The sequence below is a fragment of the Oryctolagus cuniculus genome, chromosome 2 (assembly GCF_964237555.1).
Source record: "Oryctolagus cuniculus chromosome 2, mOryCun1.1, whole genome shotgun sequence".
In the NCBI taxonomy this organism is placed as follows: domain Eukaryota; kingdom Metazoa; phylum Chordata; class Mammalia; order Lagomorpha; family Leporidae; genus Oryctolagus; species Oryctolagus cuniculus.
Window position 1 is genome coordinate 46,752,224 of NC_091433.1, and position 15,212 is coordinate 46,767,435.

The 15,212-nt window shown below is 48.9% G+C and overlaps 2 protein-coding genes across 5 annotated transcripts in view; both read right to left on the minus strand.

Annotated features, from left to right (window-relative positions):
* Positions 1 to 2,526, minus strand: part of ADAM2 (ADAM metallopeptidase domain 2) — a 70,240-nt gene extending 67,714 nt beyond the window's left edge. Inside the window, 2 exon segments of one of the 2 annotated variants that reach the window (NM_001082677.1) lie at positions 1,795 to 1,871; positions 2,434 to 2,526. In NM_001082677.1, coding sequence (NP_001076146.1) covers positions 1,795 to 1,871; positions 2,434 to 2,488 — 132 coding nt within the window. In that variant the 5' untranslated portion in view covers positions 2,489 to 2,526. 2 annotated transcript variants of the gene reach the window in all.
* A 4,565-nt stretch (positions 2,527 to 7,091) lies between these two features.
* EPHX2 (epoxide hydrolase 2) overlaps positions 7,092 to 15,212 on the minus strand; it is a 40,183-nt gene continuing 32,062 nt past the window's right edge. For all 3 annotated transcript variants that reach the window (XM_008249288.4, XM_051831867.2, XM_070069654.1), the window contains 6 exons: positions 12,669 to 12,702; positions 10,673 to 10,775; positions 9,870 to 9,939; positions 8,024 to 8,104; positions 7,620 to 7,678; positions 7,092 to 7,492 (listed from right to left, as the gene is read on the minus strand). In XM_008249288.4, coding sequence (XP_008247510.1) covers positions 7,414 to 7,492; positions 7,620 to 7,678; positions 8,024 to 8,104; positions 9,870 to 9,939; positions 10,673 to 10,775; positions 12,669 to 12,702 — 426 coding nt within the window. In that variant the 3' untranslated portion in view covers positions 7,092 to 7,413. The remainder of the gene's footprint in view (positions 7,493 to 7,619; positions 7,679 to 8,023; positions 8,105 to 9,869; positions 9,940 to 10,672; positions 10,776 to 12,668; positions 12,703 to 15,212) is intronic.

Genomic DNA, 15,212 nt, shown 5'->3' on the forward strand with positions numbered 1-15,212 from the left:
ACTAGCATTTTATTTTCTCCTCTAAGGAAACAGACAGCTCTAGTTGAAAGAATTTTTCCTGCTTGGTCTGTTTCAGATTTTTAGATTCAGGTTCTTAAATTGACTCCCTTCCACCTCTCCTAATCTGTTCTATTCCATTCCTTCTGTTGGTAGGATGATCAAGCACTTCCTCAAGGTGGAGGCCTTTTTAATTATAAAAGAGGTTCTAAATTTGCTTCAAGCTCATTTTAAATTCAGCAATTTTGATTTCATAGGTTGTTCCACAGGATATTTTTCCCATACAGTGTTAGTACCCAGGAGCCTTTGCAAAGATGAATTTGTAAAGATTTATTCTGTCTTATGACAGGATCTTGCACAATTATGTTTCCTTTTGAGTATTTTTAATTAGTTGTTTTTCATTGTTTTTACAAGACTATACAATGTGATGTTTTGTCTACCAACTTACTGTGTGTGTGCGTGTGTGTGTGTGTGTGTGGTGACAAGCTCAGAAATCTATTCTATCAACTTTGAAATAAACATTTACATTAACTCTGGTCACTGTGCAGTGCAATAGATCACTAAAATTTTTTCTTTAAGTCTAATTAAAACTTTCTATCTTTCAGTCAACACATCTTCCTTTGGTCTATCCTTCCTCAAACCCCCCACCCTCAACCTTTGGGATTTATCTGCTTCATTGCTATGTAAATATTCAGTTTCTCATGTGATTTTTTTTTAAGTAAACTTCATTGTTATTCCAAGACTCAATCATTGGATCAATTTAGGTATAAATTACATTTTATCATTGGCCATTATCAATACTTCATTGTATTAGATTACTTTGCTGTATTAGTTTATGTTTGGCAGATACAATCATGAATAAATTTGGCTTGAATTTTTTCATGTTGTCCCAGTTTCTTTTGGGTATCAGGTTACATATTTCTCTTATCATATTTATTAGGCATTATCTCCTCCCACAAGAACTTTTACAAAATTCTTCATTTATAAAATATTTTATTTGTAAAACTATTTACCTTATGCTTTTCTTAGCTTTAAATATTTCTGTATTTTTGAAGAAGGAGAAGAGGCTTTTATAATAGCTTCAAATTTTTAAAATCTTGGACATTTCATATTTCTCTGTTTTCCATGAATTTGTTTTTCTATGAAATGGCCTATCTCCTCAACGTTTCCAAATTTATTGGCACATTCAATCCTTAGATCGTTCAATTAAAAATCTGTCCTCCATATCTCACCATAATCACATCTCCATCTCTATTATAATCCTCTTTTATTCTATGTGGCCATTGCTTTTTGCCTGACTAAATAATGGCTGCACAAGCTAATTGTTGTTATTTGTTTTGTATCATTTTTTTATATTTTTGTGAATGGTCTTAATCTTTAAAATTTTGCAATCAAGATGGAAAAATCATTAATATAACATCATTAATTCAAGTGATCATTGTCTCCTGTAAGGCTCCCTTTAAAAAAAAATATATATATATATAGAGAGAGAGAGAGAGAGAGACTGGTGAGTGAGAAGAGCAATAGATGGATCAGGCAATGAGTATTTGAAGACACCCAAGAGGAAACCATCTGGGAGGTGGGACTTGGGGCTGTGGACAGCTAGATAGCTAGTGCCACTGTCCTGTCACCTCCGTGAAACATTGTTAATCCTGGTTCAGTTTCCAAAGCCCTTTCAAGAAAACATGAAAAGAAATATAAAATCCAGCAACTGTACATGGGGGAAAGATGGCTAACCTCTTGGGAACAAAATAGTCACGTGATTTTTAAAATGTGAACAATGTAATGATTCATTACTTCTGTTTCAAATCCTTCGCTTGTTACTGAGCGCATTTTCTCCGGAACTGTAACCTGGACGTGTAGCCTTTCGGAATCTGCAAAGTATAAAATGTTGCATCAGAACACAACCCATCGCCTAAAAGGCTTCGTTCATTATTTCCTCTCTAAATCCATAACCTGTGTTCTAAATGCCGCCTCTCAGTTTCACTATCTTTTCGCATTTCTTTCTAGAATTACGAGGGGAATAGGTATATTGCTCTAGGAATGCTGTCCGGTGCGAAGGATGTTGTAACGCTGGGGAGATGGGCCCAAGGTACAAATCATCCCAAATCCGGGTCTTCCAACCACAGAACAGGCCTTGGACTTCAGTAACTCCAAAAATGTACTGCAGGAGCTAAAGCTCCCATCTTGGGGCGTCCGCCAAAGCCAGGGAATCTCTCACCTCTCCCCAGGGCTCAGAAGTGGGAACCCGCCACCCCACCGCACCATCCAATGCGAATTTTCAACGTGCAGATGGGCCTCAGCTTGCGCAGCGTGCGCCCCACAGCCAGGCTCCTTCCCAGGGACCTCCAGGGTAACCGAGGCAAAGGGCTAGGGCGGCCGTCGCCCTTAGAAAGTCGCTCTTAGAAAGTCGGGAGTGGAAGGGTTTTCACTTACTCTCCTTAGTCCTGAGCCCGCTGAGCCCGCAGAGCAGAAAGAGGACTCGCAACATGGCTTGGCGTCCGGATCCCAGGCCGAGGAGTGACAGTTGGGCCGCTAGAGGGCAGTTGGAGCGCGAGGTGACCCCTCCTCGCCGCGCCCCCTGCGAGAGGCAGGTGGCTGAGCGCAGAGGCAGGACCAGAGGCTACTGAACCCGGGAAGCCTTGGCTCCTAAAGTTATTGCAGGTGAAGGACTCCATTTGACTCGACCTGACGCCCAAGGGGGAGGGGGAAAAAAAAAAAAAAAAAAAAAAAAAACAGAAAAAAATGAAAAAGAGACAAAATCATTTTCAAAATGCAAGGTCAAAGAAACAACTAAGGAACAGGAAAATTCATACCCACTTCTTAAATGGACGTGTGATTGAACGTAGAGAGAGTCAATCGCAGGTGCACAGGTGGTGAACAAGCCAGTGTAATTACTACAGATTTAGATCCAAGACCACTAACAGCCCCCAGCTGCTCCTTGACAGTCATCACCTGTCACAGCCAGAGATTAGTCTTCTGTTTATGAACTTTTTACAAATACAACCAATCACCATGTGTTCTTTGATGCTTGGTTTCTTTCAATATGATGATTGTAAGGTCCACTCATAGTAACAGTGGTGGGTTATTTTCTCATTGTTTTCTTCCTATGTTATGCATTGAATGAGTAGAACAACATTTGTTTTTTCCATTTTATTGGTGATACCATTTGCTTTGTTTATAGTTTGAGCTTCTTGAAATGACATTTGGCTTTGAACGTTCTTACACATACCTTTTTGTATGTATTTGCAGGGATTTCCATTGGGTATATTTCTGGGGTTAAGTTGCTGGATCACAACAGGGTATGTGTTAATAGATACTTACCAAGAGTTTTCTAAGATTTGTGGTATTAATTTATACCTCTACCAGAAGTGCATGAAAATTCTAGTTCTTCTCTGTCAATGCCTGCACTTGTTATGAAGTAACACCTTGACAGTAGGGACTCCATTTTGGAGCTCCTGAGACTCCATCTTGAGAAAACACCCCCACCCCACCCCCCACCACCACCGTGAGACTCTGGTCTGAAACTATGATCAAAAAGAACTCAGACAACGGCAGTCCCCTACCTCACATTTGGCAGAGCATAGAAACCCCCTGGCATGATCGCTCAAGCTTAAAAACAGATAAGCTGTACCTGGATTAATGTGACGATTGTAATTTGTCTATTGTCCAGATTGTAATGGCTAACAGTTTTGCATAGACCTTAGGTCAGCTTGACCTTTCAACCATGTGTTCCCCCTCCCCTCTTTGTGGTTTTTGCCTTTATAAACCCTGTTGCTTTGGGCTTTGGGGTCGAGAGTTCTTTGGGGCATGAGCCCACTCTCGGTTGCCAGCAATAAGGGACAATCACATTTTATCAACGTGTGGGGGCCCTCTGTTTGCACTCCCTCACGTACAACATTTTGGAGGCCCCAGCGAGATATGGAGACCACCTCCTGGAAGACCTCGCTCTGATCTTTCCAGCTTGGTGTTCTGGCCATAGGGGAGGTGCCCCCTGATGATGTTCCAGGGCCCCGCGTCCCGATTCACCGATCTGGGAGGCTCGGCTCGACCTCTTCACTGACCAGTTGGCCTTAGGTCCTCTGGTAAGTCGACTCCTGTTTTCTGGTGGCGCCTTCTGGGTACTGCATGTCTGATGAGACACCAGTACAGTCTCTGTTCTGTTTGAGTGCGATGGCATTAGGACGAGAGGCTTGGTCTGGTTAAAGAAAGACCTTTCCTGGATATGCTGGTTTCTGTTCCTGTTTTGTGGCCACTTTCCATAATCCCAGGAGGTAAGTTCTTTCCCTTATCCTGCCTGTCTCCTTTATTCCTTTGTCTCCAGAGTCTCTGCCCCTTCCATTGAAGGTGGGCTCTGCTCAGTCTAAGGGGACACCTTTTCAGTGGATGTTCAGAAATTTCTCTCTTTTGAATCTAGAAAGATCACTGCCTCAAAAATTGCCTGGTAACTTGCTAAAGTTTTGTGACTTGGTTTTTACAGATCTGGATGAAAAATAACAATGAGTAAGCAGCCTGAACGTGGATTTTGCAATCTCTGGGATTGTATTCTGGGACTTTTTCACTTTTATTGATTTTTATTTATATAATTATAATTCATAAACTTTATTTTATTACACATGTGCTGGGATTTTCATGACGCATTTTTGTTATGGATATCGAATTTCAGCAAATGCTTTTTCTGCTTAAATAAGGTGAACAAATGATTTTTTCCACTTTCTGCTACAGTATGAATTAAAGTGACTGATTTTGCAGTGTTGAAACAAACTTGTATTCTTGAGATAAACTATATTTGATCATACTGTATTACTTTTTATATTTTACTTTTTTATTTTTATTAATTTGCTTAGGACTTTTGCATCTATATTAATATTTTTATAATTTTTTTATAATAAGCTTGTCAATTTTTCTATCAGAAGCATGATGGCCCCATGAAACAAATTATGAAATGTTAATTCTTCCTCTATTCTTTGAAAAAAAAACTCAACATAATCTTGTGAATATTTATTTTTATTTATTGTAAATGTTTATTTTCATCTACTTGAAAGTGACAGTTATAAGAGGGAGAGAGAGATAGGGGTATCTTCCAGCCACTGGTTCACCCCCCCCCAATACGCCACCCCCTCCCCCACAATCAGAGCTGGGCCAGGCTGAAACTGGGAACCTGGAACTTCATTTGGGTTTCCCACATGAGTGCAGAGACCCAAGCACTTGAGCCAACGCAAGGTGCCTCCCAAGGTGCACAGAGCAGGAAGCTGGGTCAGAAGCAAAGGATCTAGGACTTGAACTAGCATCTAGAACAGCATCCAAGCATCTCCCCCGTCTATTCCTGCAACCCCCCCGCCCCCGGCCTGCCGCAACAGCAACCACAAACTTGCAGTAGACAAGAAAATGTGGCTCCTGATGCTCTAGTGTTTTCATCCACAAGCTGGAGACCTTCCCAGTCCAAAAGCCTTTACAACCTTCAGTCTCTGTCATTAGTTACATTTTTGCTGCAATGCTATGAACTTGATTCCTTGGAAATTTATTCTCCAAAGCAGATTTTCGGAGGCATTTTTGGGGGTTTTGGAGATGACTAGATAGGACATCTGAACCTTATCCAGCAGGGAAAACAAGTGTGCCTATTTGTGCTCCTCCTGGTGGAAAATGTTCTAAGATTCCTCTTTATTCCATTATACTGTCTGCTCCCTTACAGGGAATGTATTTGGACATATCCGGTTAGTAAAATAATGTTATCTGGCTTATACAGCCATCCCTGTATGTCACATATTTGTCTTTTTGGAACCAATGTGTGTCTGAGTCCAGGCTCTGTCCTCAGCTCACCAGGTGACCCTGGGCAAGTTATTTGAACCTGTTTCCCCATCCATTTAATGGGAAGGACCGTCTGGAAGATCAGATGTGGTGTAAGACTTCAGGCACACGGGGGACTGAAGAAATGACAGCTGCTGACATGTCGAGCGGCCCTCTGGCGTTCACACAAACCCTCACGGCCTGGCCAACCTGGCTTATTGTAATTTGGAACTCAGCTTGGGGACACCACCTCCTCTGCAGGAAGTGCTGCATGGGAGAGGCGCAGGAAAACGGTACAGGATCCTGCCTGCACCAGCCAGAGGACCTGGTGGAGGGGCTGGCAAATTGACAGTTCCCAGCAAAGGGTTTATGGCACGGGCAGAGGGTCAAGGGCAAGGACACACTGTGGCATGTGCAGCACCTGAGGATCATGACGCTGGAGACTGGGCAGCAATCAGGGAGTCACAGGCACCCAGCTGGGGGTGAGCAGGGGTCAGGCAGGCTGCAGTGCCTGGGGACGGTGGGCGGTCGTTCTGTAACATTCAGGGCTCCACCCTACAGGGGTGGGAGGTTGCTGTTATGAGACATGGGGTCTCAGGGGGAAGACAAACACTGTAGGACATGGGGTCGATGTGCACTGAGCTGCAAGGCAGCTGCTGGCCCTGTGGAGCTATTTTTTTTTTTGACAGGCAGAGTGGACAGTGAGAGAGAGAGACAGAGAGAAAGGTCTTCCTTTTACTGTTGGTTCACCCTCCAGTGGCCGCCGTGGCTGGCGCACCATGCTGATCTGAAGCCAGGAGCCAGGTGCTTCTCCTGGTCTCCCATGGGGTGCAGGGCCCAAGCACTTGGGCCATCCTCCACTGCACTCCCGGGCCACAGCAGAGAGCTAGACTGGAAGAGGGGCAACTGGGACAGAATCCGGCGCCCTGACCGGGACTAGAACCCAGTGTGCCGGCGCCACAAGGCGGAGGATTAGCCTAGTGAGCCGCAGCACCGGCGGAGCTATTGAGTTTAAGCAGAACACAGAAGTCCCTGCCTCGGGCTGGCCAGCGCATTTCCGGCATTGAAGGGATGCATGTGTATGTGAGCCAGTGGTGCTGAGGAAGCGTGGGCTGCCCATGGCTAGCGGCTCCTCTACCAGACAAACCACTGTGCCTGCCCAGAAGTCCCCTATACGGCGCTGGCCTGGGTGCTGCAGTGCCTTGGGGACCACAGCAAGGCTCAACAGCACAGGGCAGCTGTCCCCTCCAAAGAGGCACCTTCTTAGCACAATTATGCTGCCTACCCAAGAACACCAGCGGCAGCAGCACAGTTGAGTGAGCTTTATTGAGGAACGGCTTCCCATCTCCACTGACATGCTTCCAAACGAACCGATTTTGAGTTGATCTGTCAAAGAGAAACCACCACCCGGCAGCTGCATTCTGTCCCCAGCCAGGACACACTCACTGTCCTCAGAGAGACAAAGAAGTGACCCATTTATACCCAGAATTAATCGCACATGAATTCATCACATTGGATTGAGTTCAGTTAAAGAAACCTACTCTTGGCGGCAAGCCCATTCAGGACAACGCCGCTGCTTACAGGAGGTGCGTGATGGAAGGGCGGGTGCTGCTGGTGCTGGCACCAGCCCTACATCTTTGAGACCACCTGTGGGCTCCTAACGTCCGTGTCCAGCCACTCAGTGAGGATCTGGTTCACCTCGGAGGGCCTGGGAGGGAAATACAAGGCAATTCACACGCGTCGGGACCCCACTCAACACTGCGAAGCCAGACGTGCAGGAAGTGAAGGGAGGTGGAGCAGGGAGTCCCCCACCCCAGGGACCCCCATCTCCTTACTTTTCCATCTGGGTCCAGTGTCCACAATCTTTAATGTGCCCCCTTTTCAGGTGTGGGATCTGAAAGAAAATCCCACCCAGAAAGCTAATTGGCAGAATGCAAATAGTTCTGGTTTCAGATTAGTGCAATCAAGCAGGGGATGCCACCTGCAGGGGGGTGGGGGAGTGTCGCCTTCTCTGCACCCCATCCGCCACCCCTCCCCCCAGGAGCCCTGCACTACTTAGGGAGGGAGGGAGCCATCGAATGAGTGCCTCCGCTGGGACTGCTGCCTGCAGAGGTGGCAGTGACGAACCCCACAAAGCCCTTGCCAGGGCAGCTGTGTCTGGCGCTGCCGTCTCCCCTCTGGGAGCCCGTGCTCTCTCCCAGGGTGCACCAGGGACTCCCGGGCAGGGCCATCCCCTCACCCACTCCTCCATGTGCTTGGACATCTGAGGAACGAGCACGGGGTCCTTCTCCGCCGTGACCATCAGGGCCGGAATCAGGATCTGGGGAGGCAGAGCAGGCGACAAGTGTGGCCAGCACTCCTCAGTGCTCCTACTGCCAGCTCCCCACGAGAGGGCCTCCTCATTCCATGCTGTGCGGCTTCCCCCATTACAAACCCCCCCCCTCCCCTGCAAAGACCCCTGCTGTGCCACTGCGGGGTGGGCTGTTTCTGCCCAGCTTCGCCAAGCACGAAGGAGTGGTGACTGCAGATGCTTAAAATGACAGATTCAGCAACGCACTGAGTCAAGCGTATGGAGGAGTCTGCCCAACAACACGTGGCCGCGAGCTTGGGAACTGAGGTTTGTGGAAATGAAATGAAGTGCTGGCACCAGAGGGGAGGAAAAATGCCCTTGGGTGAAGGTCAAGGTTCCCTTTGAATGAAATGGACACCTGAAGAAAGCGCAGGCAAGATTCCGGAGAGCAAGGGCGCGGCCGCCGCTGCTGTCCCCGTGACAGTCAAGGCAGCCAAGATGACTTCGCTTTTGCCTGCTGACAAGCGAAGGGAATGCAACAAGGTAGAGACAGCCCCCAGGTCTTCTTCCTCGCACTCTACCATGACTATCCATTCTAGGCAGCTCCGACCCGGCCCTGGGGAAGGCGCTGGGCGGTCACTTTTTGCCCTCCCTGCCCTCCTCAAGCCCTGCTAAAATGAAGCCTGAGGCTGTCCTGGGGTTTTGGGATGCCACAATTTTCCACGCCCAAACGTAAATGGGCAGTGTGGGCACTGGAGGAGACTGGGGGGCTGCGGCAGGGTGTGGGGGGAGGAAGATTCACTGATGGTCGCAGAGGAAGCATGGCTGGCGTTCACCTTCCCGCTGCCTCTTCACCATTTCCCGCCACACTCTGAGCAATTTTGTCTACCAGCCTGCAGTCTGGTACTTTCTGTCGGTCACAGATTGGAGTGACGATGATGGCCGTTAACTGAACAACTCCTAAGTGCCAGGGCCTGCCCTTAGCAGTGTACGTGCGTTTTCCTTTTCCACCCTCCACCACCTCCGTATGCGTCAGACATGAGTCGTAGTGTCCACACTGAGGGAGAGGTAAAGGACAGCCAGAGAGGCTGGGTGCCTTTCCCAGCATCACACAGCGATCAGAGGTGGCTGCCTTGACTCTCGACCACTAGGTCGGAGGCTCTGTGGCCTTATGAATTACCTGCAGGAGGCCAGGGTCCTATCTGACTCACCGTGGTGGCCCCAAGGCACTGCAGGCTGCCTGGCGCTCACAGGGAAGCAATGAGACAGAGTTGCTACCCAAGCTCATGGAGGCCCGGCTACCTGCAGGATCCTGTTTGGGGCAAATACATTTCCCTGAGGTTTTAAACACTTGAAATGTGTGTATGCAGAGAGTAGAAGCTCATTTTCTGCTTGACAATGAAGACACAGCCTCGGAGTCTGACCTGTGTGTTCAGGGTGACACAGCAAAACCCCGTGGCTCCAAGAACACCGAGAGCTCCGGTATGGTCAGGGGCTCCATTATGCATGTCACCTCTGGCAGCTACCGTGGGCCACCTGCCGCCCTGACCTGGGCATTCTGACCAGTGCCGCAGGGGCTGCTGCACAGACTCCTGCTCCACCCCCAAGGAAAATCCCGAACGTTCCAGGGGAAGCAGCAGCGAGAGAGGTCCTAAGAGGATATCCTTGAGTGGAGTCACTTCCGAAACCCCAGAGGGAAAGGAGGAAGGCAGCAGTTGGGACCCAGGGCCCCGCCAGCTGGGAGGCTCCTGGGACTGGGGTGAGGGAGGCAGACAACACCACACACGGCACTCACCTTCCGCCCGGCGCCCTTGCAGCCCCACTGCCAGTTCCTCTCTATGTTTCGGTACCAGTTCAGGGGGCCCCTGGGGAGCAGATCAGAGGACACACAGGGAAGCTCTGAGTACATGACTGTGCGACAGGCCTCAAGAGGACCCTGCCCTGCACATAGCTGCCACGGGGGCCGAGTAAGGCCTTCGGCAGGGGCAGGCACTGAGCGCCCAGCACACCCACCAAGCCAACTCAGCAAGGCCTCCCGCAGAGACAGGGAACTTGGCTGAGGGCTGCCAGACTCCAAAGTGCTCTGGGGACACCCAGGAGCAGGTCCTGCCGCAGGATGTGACATGTCCTCCAGGGGATGGTGCACCACAGGCTGGTGAATTGTGGAGCAGGAGCTCCCCCTCCAGGCACCATCACTGCCCCCCAGGACTCCACTGAGGAAGGGGCACCAGGACACAGCGCAAAGTCCCCTCCTGACAGCACATCCACAGGCAGTAAAAAAAACATGATGCCTGCACTTTTCAAGTTTATATGGGTTTTGTGTTTTTCTGAACCCAGAGATGATTTTACAAAAACCTCTGTCCCGTGGGGTGTCCCCAGGCACCAGGGAGAGCAAGCTAAGCCATCCCAAACCGGAGCGGGCTGAGCACCGGCAGGTAGTGAGCCTCCTGTCATTGGGGGCGTTCAAACAGAGGCCAGCTGGGTACTCACGGAGACTGCGGAGGAGGGAAACTGGGAACCTGCCCCAGCCCTGGGAGCTGAAAAGGACCCCTCCACTGGTCATTTCCCCCCGCGCTGGAGGCACTGCTCTCTCCTTACCTGAAACCAGACTTCTTGAACTGCTGCACGTAGAACTGGATTTCCTCCTCGGTGACGATCCTGCTCAGGCTCGGATTTGCTGGGGTCTTCACAAAGAGTCCTCCTGCAAAAGCCGCTTGCTTCCTCTCCCACCCCCGGCCCGAGGTCTGCGTTCTAAGCTGGGTTTCCTCACTGAGGTCCCGCCCGGGTGCTGCTCACAGCTCACCAGGTCTCAGAGCCAAGACGCCCGCTCGCCTGCATCATGGCCTCCCTTCCTGGTCCACTCTGAGCTCACTTCTTCCTGCTCAGCTCCAGGCTCGTGACCTCACTGTCACTCTGCAGCCTGCATGCATCCTGCACTGTGGTGTCTCAGCTCCCCTGGCTGCTGTCCCCGCTGGGGGACAAACCCACGTGCCCCTCCTGCAAACGCGTGCTCCCAGTTCCAGGAAGACGCCACCTCCGCAGGCGTCAGTTGTGTGTAGACCCAGCCAGCCCTACACTAAACCTTGTCTAAACTGCTTAACTAATCACATCCCTTCTGAGATAATCTCCACTGAGATTTTTGGAATTTTCATCAGTGGTCGCAAAGGTCAGGAAGAAAATCCAGGCCAGGGAGCAGGTGCCCTGTTGCCTTTCTCAGGCCACAGACCCTGCCACTGTGCCCTTGTTGTGGATTCCTATCCTGTCTGCAGGTGCACACTGTGTGTCCATACTCCTGGGTCTGTGATGACAACACAGGGGACCCTGGGGGTATCAATACTGCCACCTAAACAGGGCTGGCTCACCATTTTCACACTCACAAAGCCACAAAGCCTTGGAAGTACAAGAGCCAGCACCCTAGACTCCTGTGTAATATATCCATCAGGTGTGCGATCAGGTGTCTCTGTGTGCTGAAGCCACCCAGAGCATGCCCGACAGGCCGGCTCTCCTGCTGCCTGGCCTCCGTGCCCCTCTGAGAGCACGCCACCTGCTTCCCTCACTTCATTTCTGCTGCTCCATTTCCCCTTGCGATCATGCACTCCCCAAGGACAGAAATTGCTTTCTGCACCTGCAGCCCTTTGGAACTCGGCCCCTGCCTCACACCAGGTGTGTGCTGGGAATGTTTGAGCAGTGAATGAATGAAAGAATGAATGACCAAGGGAATAAATGAATTGAGGGATGAAGAAGAGAGGAAAGGGAGGAGACATTCTTGGAGCAAATGGCTCTCTAAGTCAGAGGAGTTTAACCCCAGCACGGCTCTACTAGACAAGTTACTTAACCCTCCGGGGCCCATTCTCCTTATTGGTAAAACAGAGACAATACTGGTAAGTTTAGGAATGTTATGAGGATTACAAATCATATGACTGAAGGCTTGGTTGCACTGGGTTGATGTATACAGTAGGTACTCAAACAAGTGGGAGCGGTCATCATTATTAATGAAGACACAAATGAATCATAGCAAGGCCATGGGGACGAGAGTAAGGGATGGGGGGAAGAATACTGCATCTAGGTGCTGGAGGCATGAACTCCAATCAGATCTTAACTCTAACTCCTCACTGATACCCACCCAAGGGATGAGAACAGGAAGGTCATCACAGTAAGAAACTAGAAATCACTGGACCACAGCGCCTGGGTGGAGGAAGCGCCCGTGCACCCCTTCCTCCATCCAGGATCTGGCCCGTCCTGTCTCCTGGATCCCTGGTGAGTGTGCAGAGGTCAGTTTTCTATCCTGGGTTTGGGTTCTTACCCGTGGTGGGCAGGACTGTTCCAGATAAATGCTGAGACTCCTCCCAGCTCTATTTAAGATTTTGAATGCACAGCTCCCGAGAGCAAAGGAAGTTGAGGCCATGTGATCAGGCCCGGGGTCAGGGTGAGCACTATTTACTCTGTGGGGGTCTTTGCTGGGGAAGGCATAGCTCAGGGCGGGAAAGCTCGGGGCTTCTGCCCACAGCAGTCAGAGGGAAAACAGTCATTTCGTGTTCAGTTGGCTCCTTACGTGGCCCACCTGTCTCCCTTCTGCCCCAGGAATGTCTCTTACCCATCTCACGGACTTTATGCACGGTGAGAAAACCCTGTAGGAGAAAAGAACCAGGAAGGATGTCATGAGCAAAGTGAAAGCAATGCCCTGGGACAGGTGCCCTGAGAAACCTGTGCCACCTACACTCCAACAAACACAGGTGACTCCAGGAGTGGGGACCTCCTCGCAAGTCCCGGGGAAGACGGAGCTCCCAGCTGAGACTCTGGGCGGGGGCTGCTCCACAGGACTTGCAGATCTTGGTGATGTAGAGACTTGGGTTTATCCAATAAGACCCGAGACCTCAGGCCTATGGTGGGTGGGAAATGAGAGACGAGATGCTCCCTGGCCCTACACAAATTTGGGGGCGCAGATGTGCTAAATACATCTTCAGTTTAAAAATGAACTACAGAAAAACCCACCCACCATGACTGAGAGATTTCAAAGGAGTGCATTTTCAGCTAGGCACTAAAAGGAAACAACAGCAACAAAAAAGTTGCCCTAAAAATTCATAGCTCTAGGCCTGCCTTCACAAGTTCTTGGATTTGAACTTAAACTCTGTGCATGAGCGGGAAGGCCCTGAGATGTGATGCAAACAATGATAACAACAAGGTGAGCCTGCGCTGGTAATGCCACGAGGATGATACCTGGCAGGAGAAACACTAAACACACTCGAAGGGTCATTTCCTCAATCCAAAACGAAGCAGACGCTTCAGATTAAAGATGAGCTCACAACCCCAAATCACAAAGCTCATCCCTAGACAGGCACACAAGCTTCTATAAGAAGACAAAGCAAATGTAGCAAACTGGAACTCTCCAAAAACATTCATAAAAGAACTTGCAAAAAGAGAATGAAACATGAGTATGCTTAAGATTATTAAAGACATAAAAGAAGGCTCTGAAAATTAACACAACAGGATTCTATCAAAAGAAATCAGAATCTACCTGTTGAATACTTTATTTAGTGGAGAATGAAGCCCTGGACTGCAACACCAATTAAAAACCTGTTATCTTGGGGCTGGTGCTGTGGCGTAGTGGGGGTTGCAGTGCCAGCAACTCCCATGGGCGCCGTTTTGAGTCCCAGCTGCTCCACTTATGATCCAGCTCTCTGCTACGGCCTGGAAAAGCAGTAGAAGATGGCCCAAGTGCTTGGGCCCCTGCACCCATGTGGGAGACCTGGAGGAACTCCTGGCTCCTGGCTTCGGATTGGCGCAGCTCTGGACATTGCAGCCATCTGGAGTGAATTGGAGGATGAATCTGTCTTTCTCTCTCACTCTGCCCCTGCCTCTCTGTAACTCTTTCAAATAAATAAATAAAATCTTTAAAAAAATTATTATCTCAAAAGCAAACAAGAAGGGAAGGGAGGAGGGAGGGAGGGGAAAATCATTATATTCTTAGAACTGCATCTACAGACTATATTGTATCTGGTTTTTAAAAAACTGAAAAATTAAATAATAAAAAAAGAAATCAAGATAATTTGGAGAAAATCCAAATACAACTTTCATAAATAAAAAAATCTTTGCATTAAAATTAAGAAGATGTCAGATAAGTTAAACTGCAGATTAGATACCACAGTGTCTAAGACAATTAATACACAGGAGGATACACCTGAGGCAGATTTCTAAAAAAAAAAAAAAAAAAAGCAATGATAGCAACTTGTAAGAGAAAATAACTGTCAACCTGGAATTCTATAATCAGATAGGGCAGTGCTCAAGATAAACAGCAAAATAAAGATATTTTCACACCAAAAAATCCCGAGTTTACCACAAACTCATTGAGAGAACTATTACAGGGGGTATTTTAGGAAGAAAGAAACTGGAGTCAAGACAAATAAGTGAGACGTAAGATGTGATCAGCAAAGAAACTGGAAAACATGGGAAAGTTGTCCAAGCCGGCACTGACCGAGCATAAAACAAGAGCAACTATGACCAAGACAGGGGCAGGAGGGCCAGCTCAGAGTTAAAGCTTTCTAAACGCCCTTGATTGTTCAAAAAAGAGTTTGAGATATCCACTAAATTTGGACTTGAATAAGTCAATTATGCATCTAACATGGTAAAAACAGTATTTTTTTTTATTTTTTGACAGGCAGAGTGGACAGTGAGAGAGAGAGAAAGGTCTTCCTTTGCCGTTGGTTCACCCTCCAATGGCCGCCGCGGCCGGCGCACCGCGCTGATCCGAAGCCAGGAGCCAGGTGCTTATCCTGGTCTCCCATGGGGTGCAGGGCCCAAGTACTTGGGCCATCCTCCACTGCACAACCGGGCCACAGCAGAGAGCTGGCTTGGAAGAGGGGCAACCGGGACAGAATCCGGTGCCCGGATCGGGACTAGAACCTGGTGTGCCAGCGCCGCAGGCCGAGGATTAGCCTATTGAGCCACAGCGCCAGCCTATAAAAACAGTATTATTCTGATAGTCTTCGGTCTTGTATGACAGGGCGGATGTGCCTCTCCTCTACTAACCAGGGACCAGTGCAGCGGCGACTCAACCCCCTGACTGCACAAGTCACAGGGGAGATGGCCCAGTTGCTCATTCCCAGACCCTGGCACACGCGGAGTAACCCTCCTCCTGCAG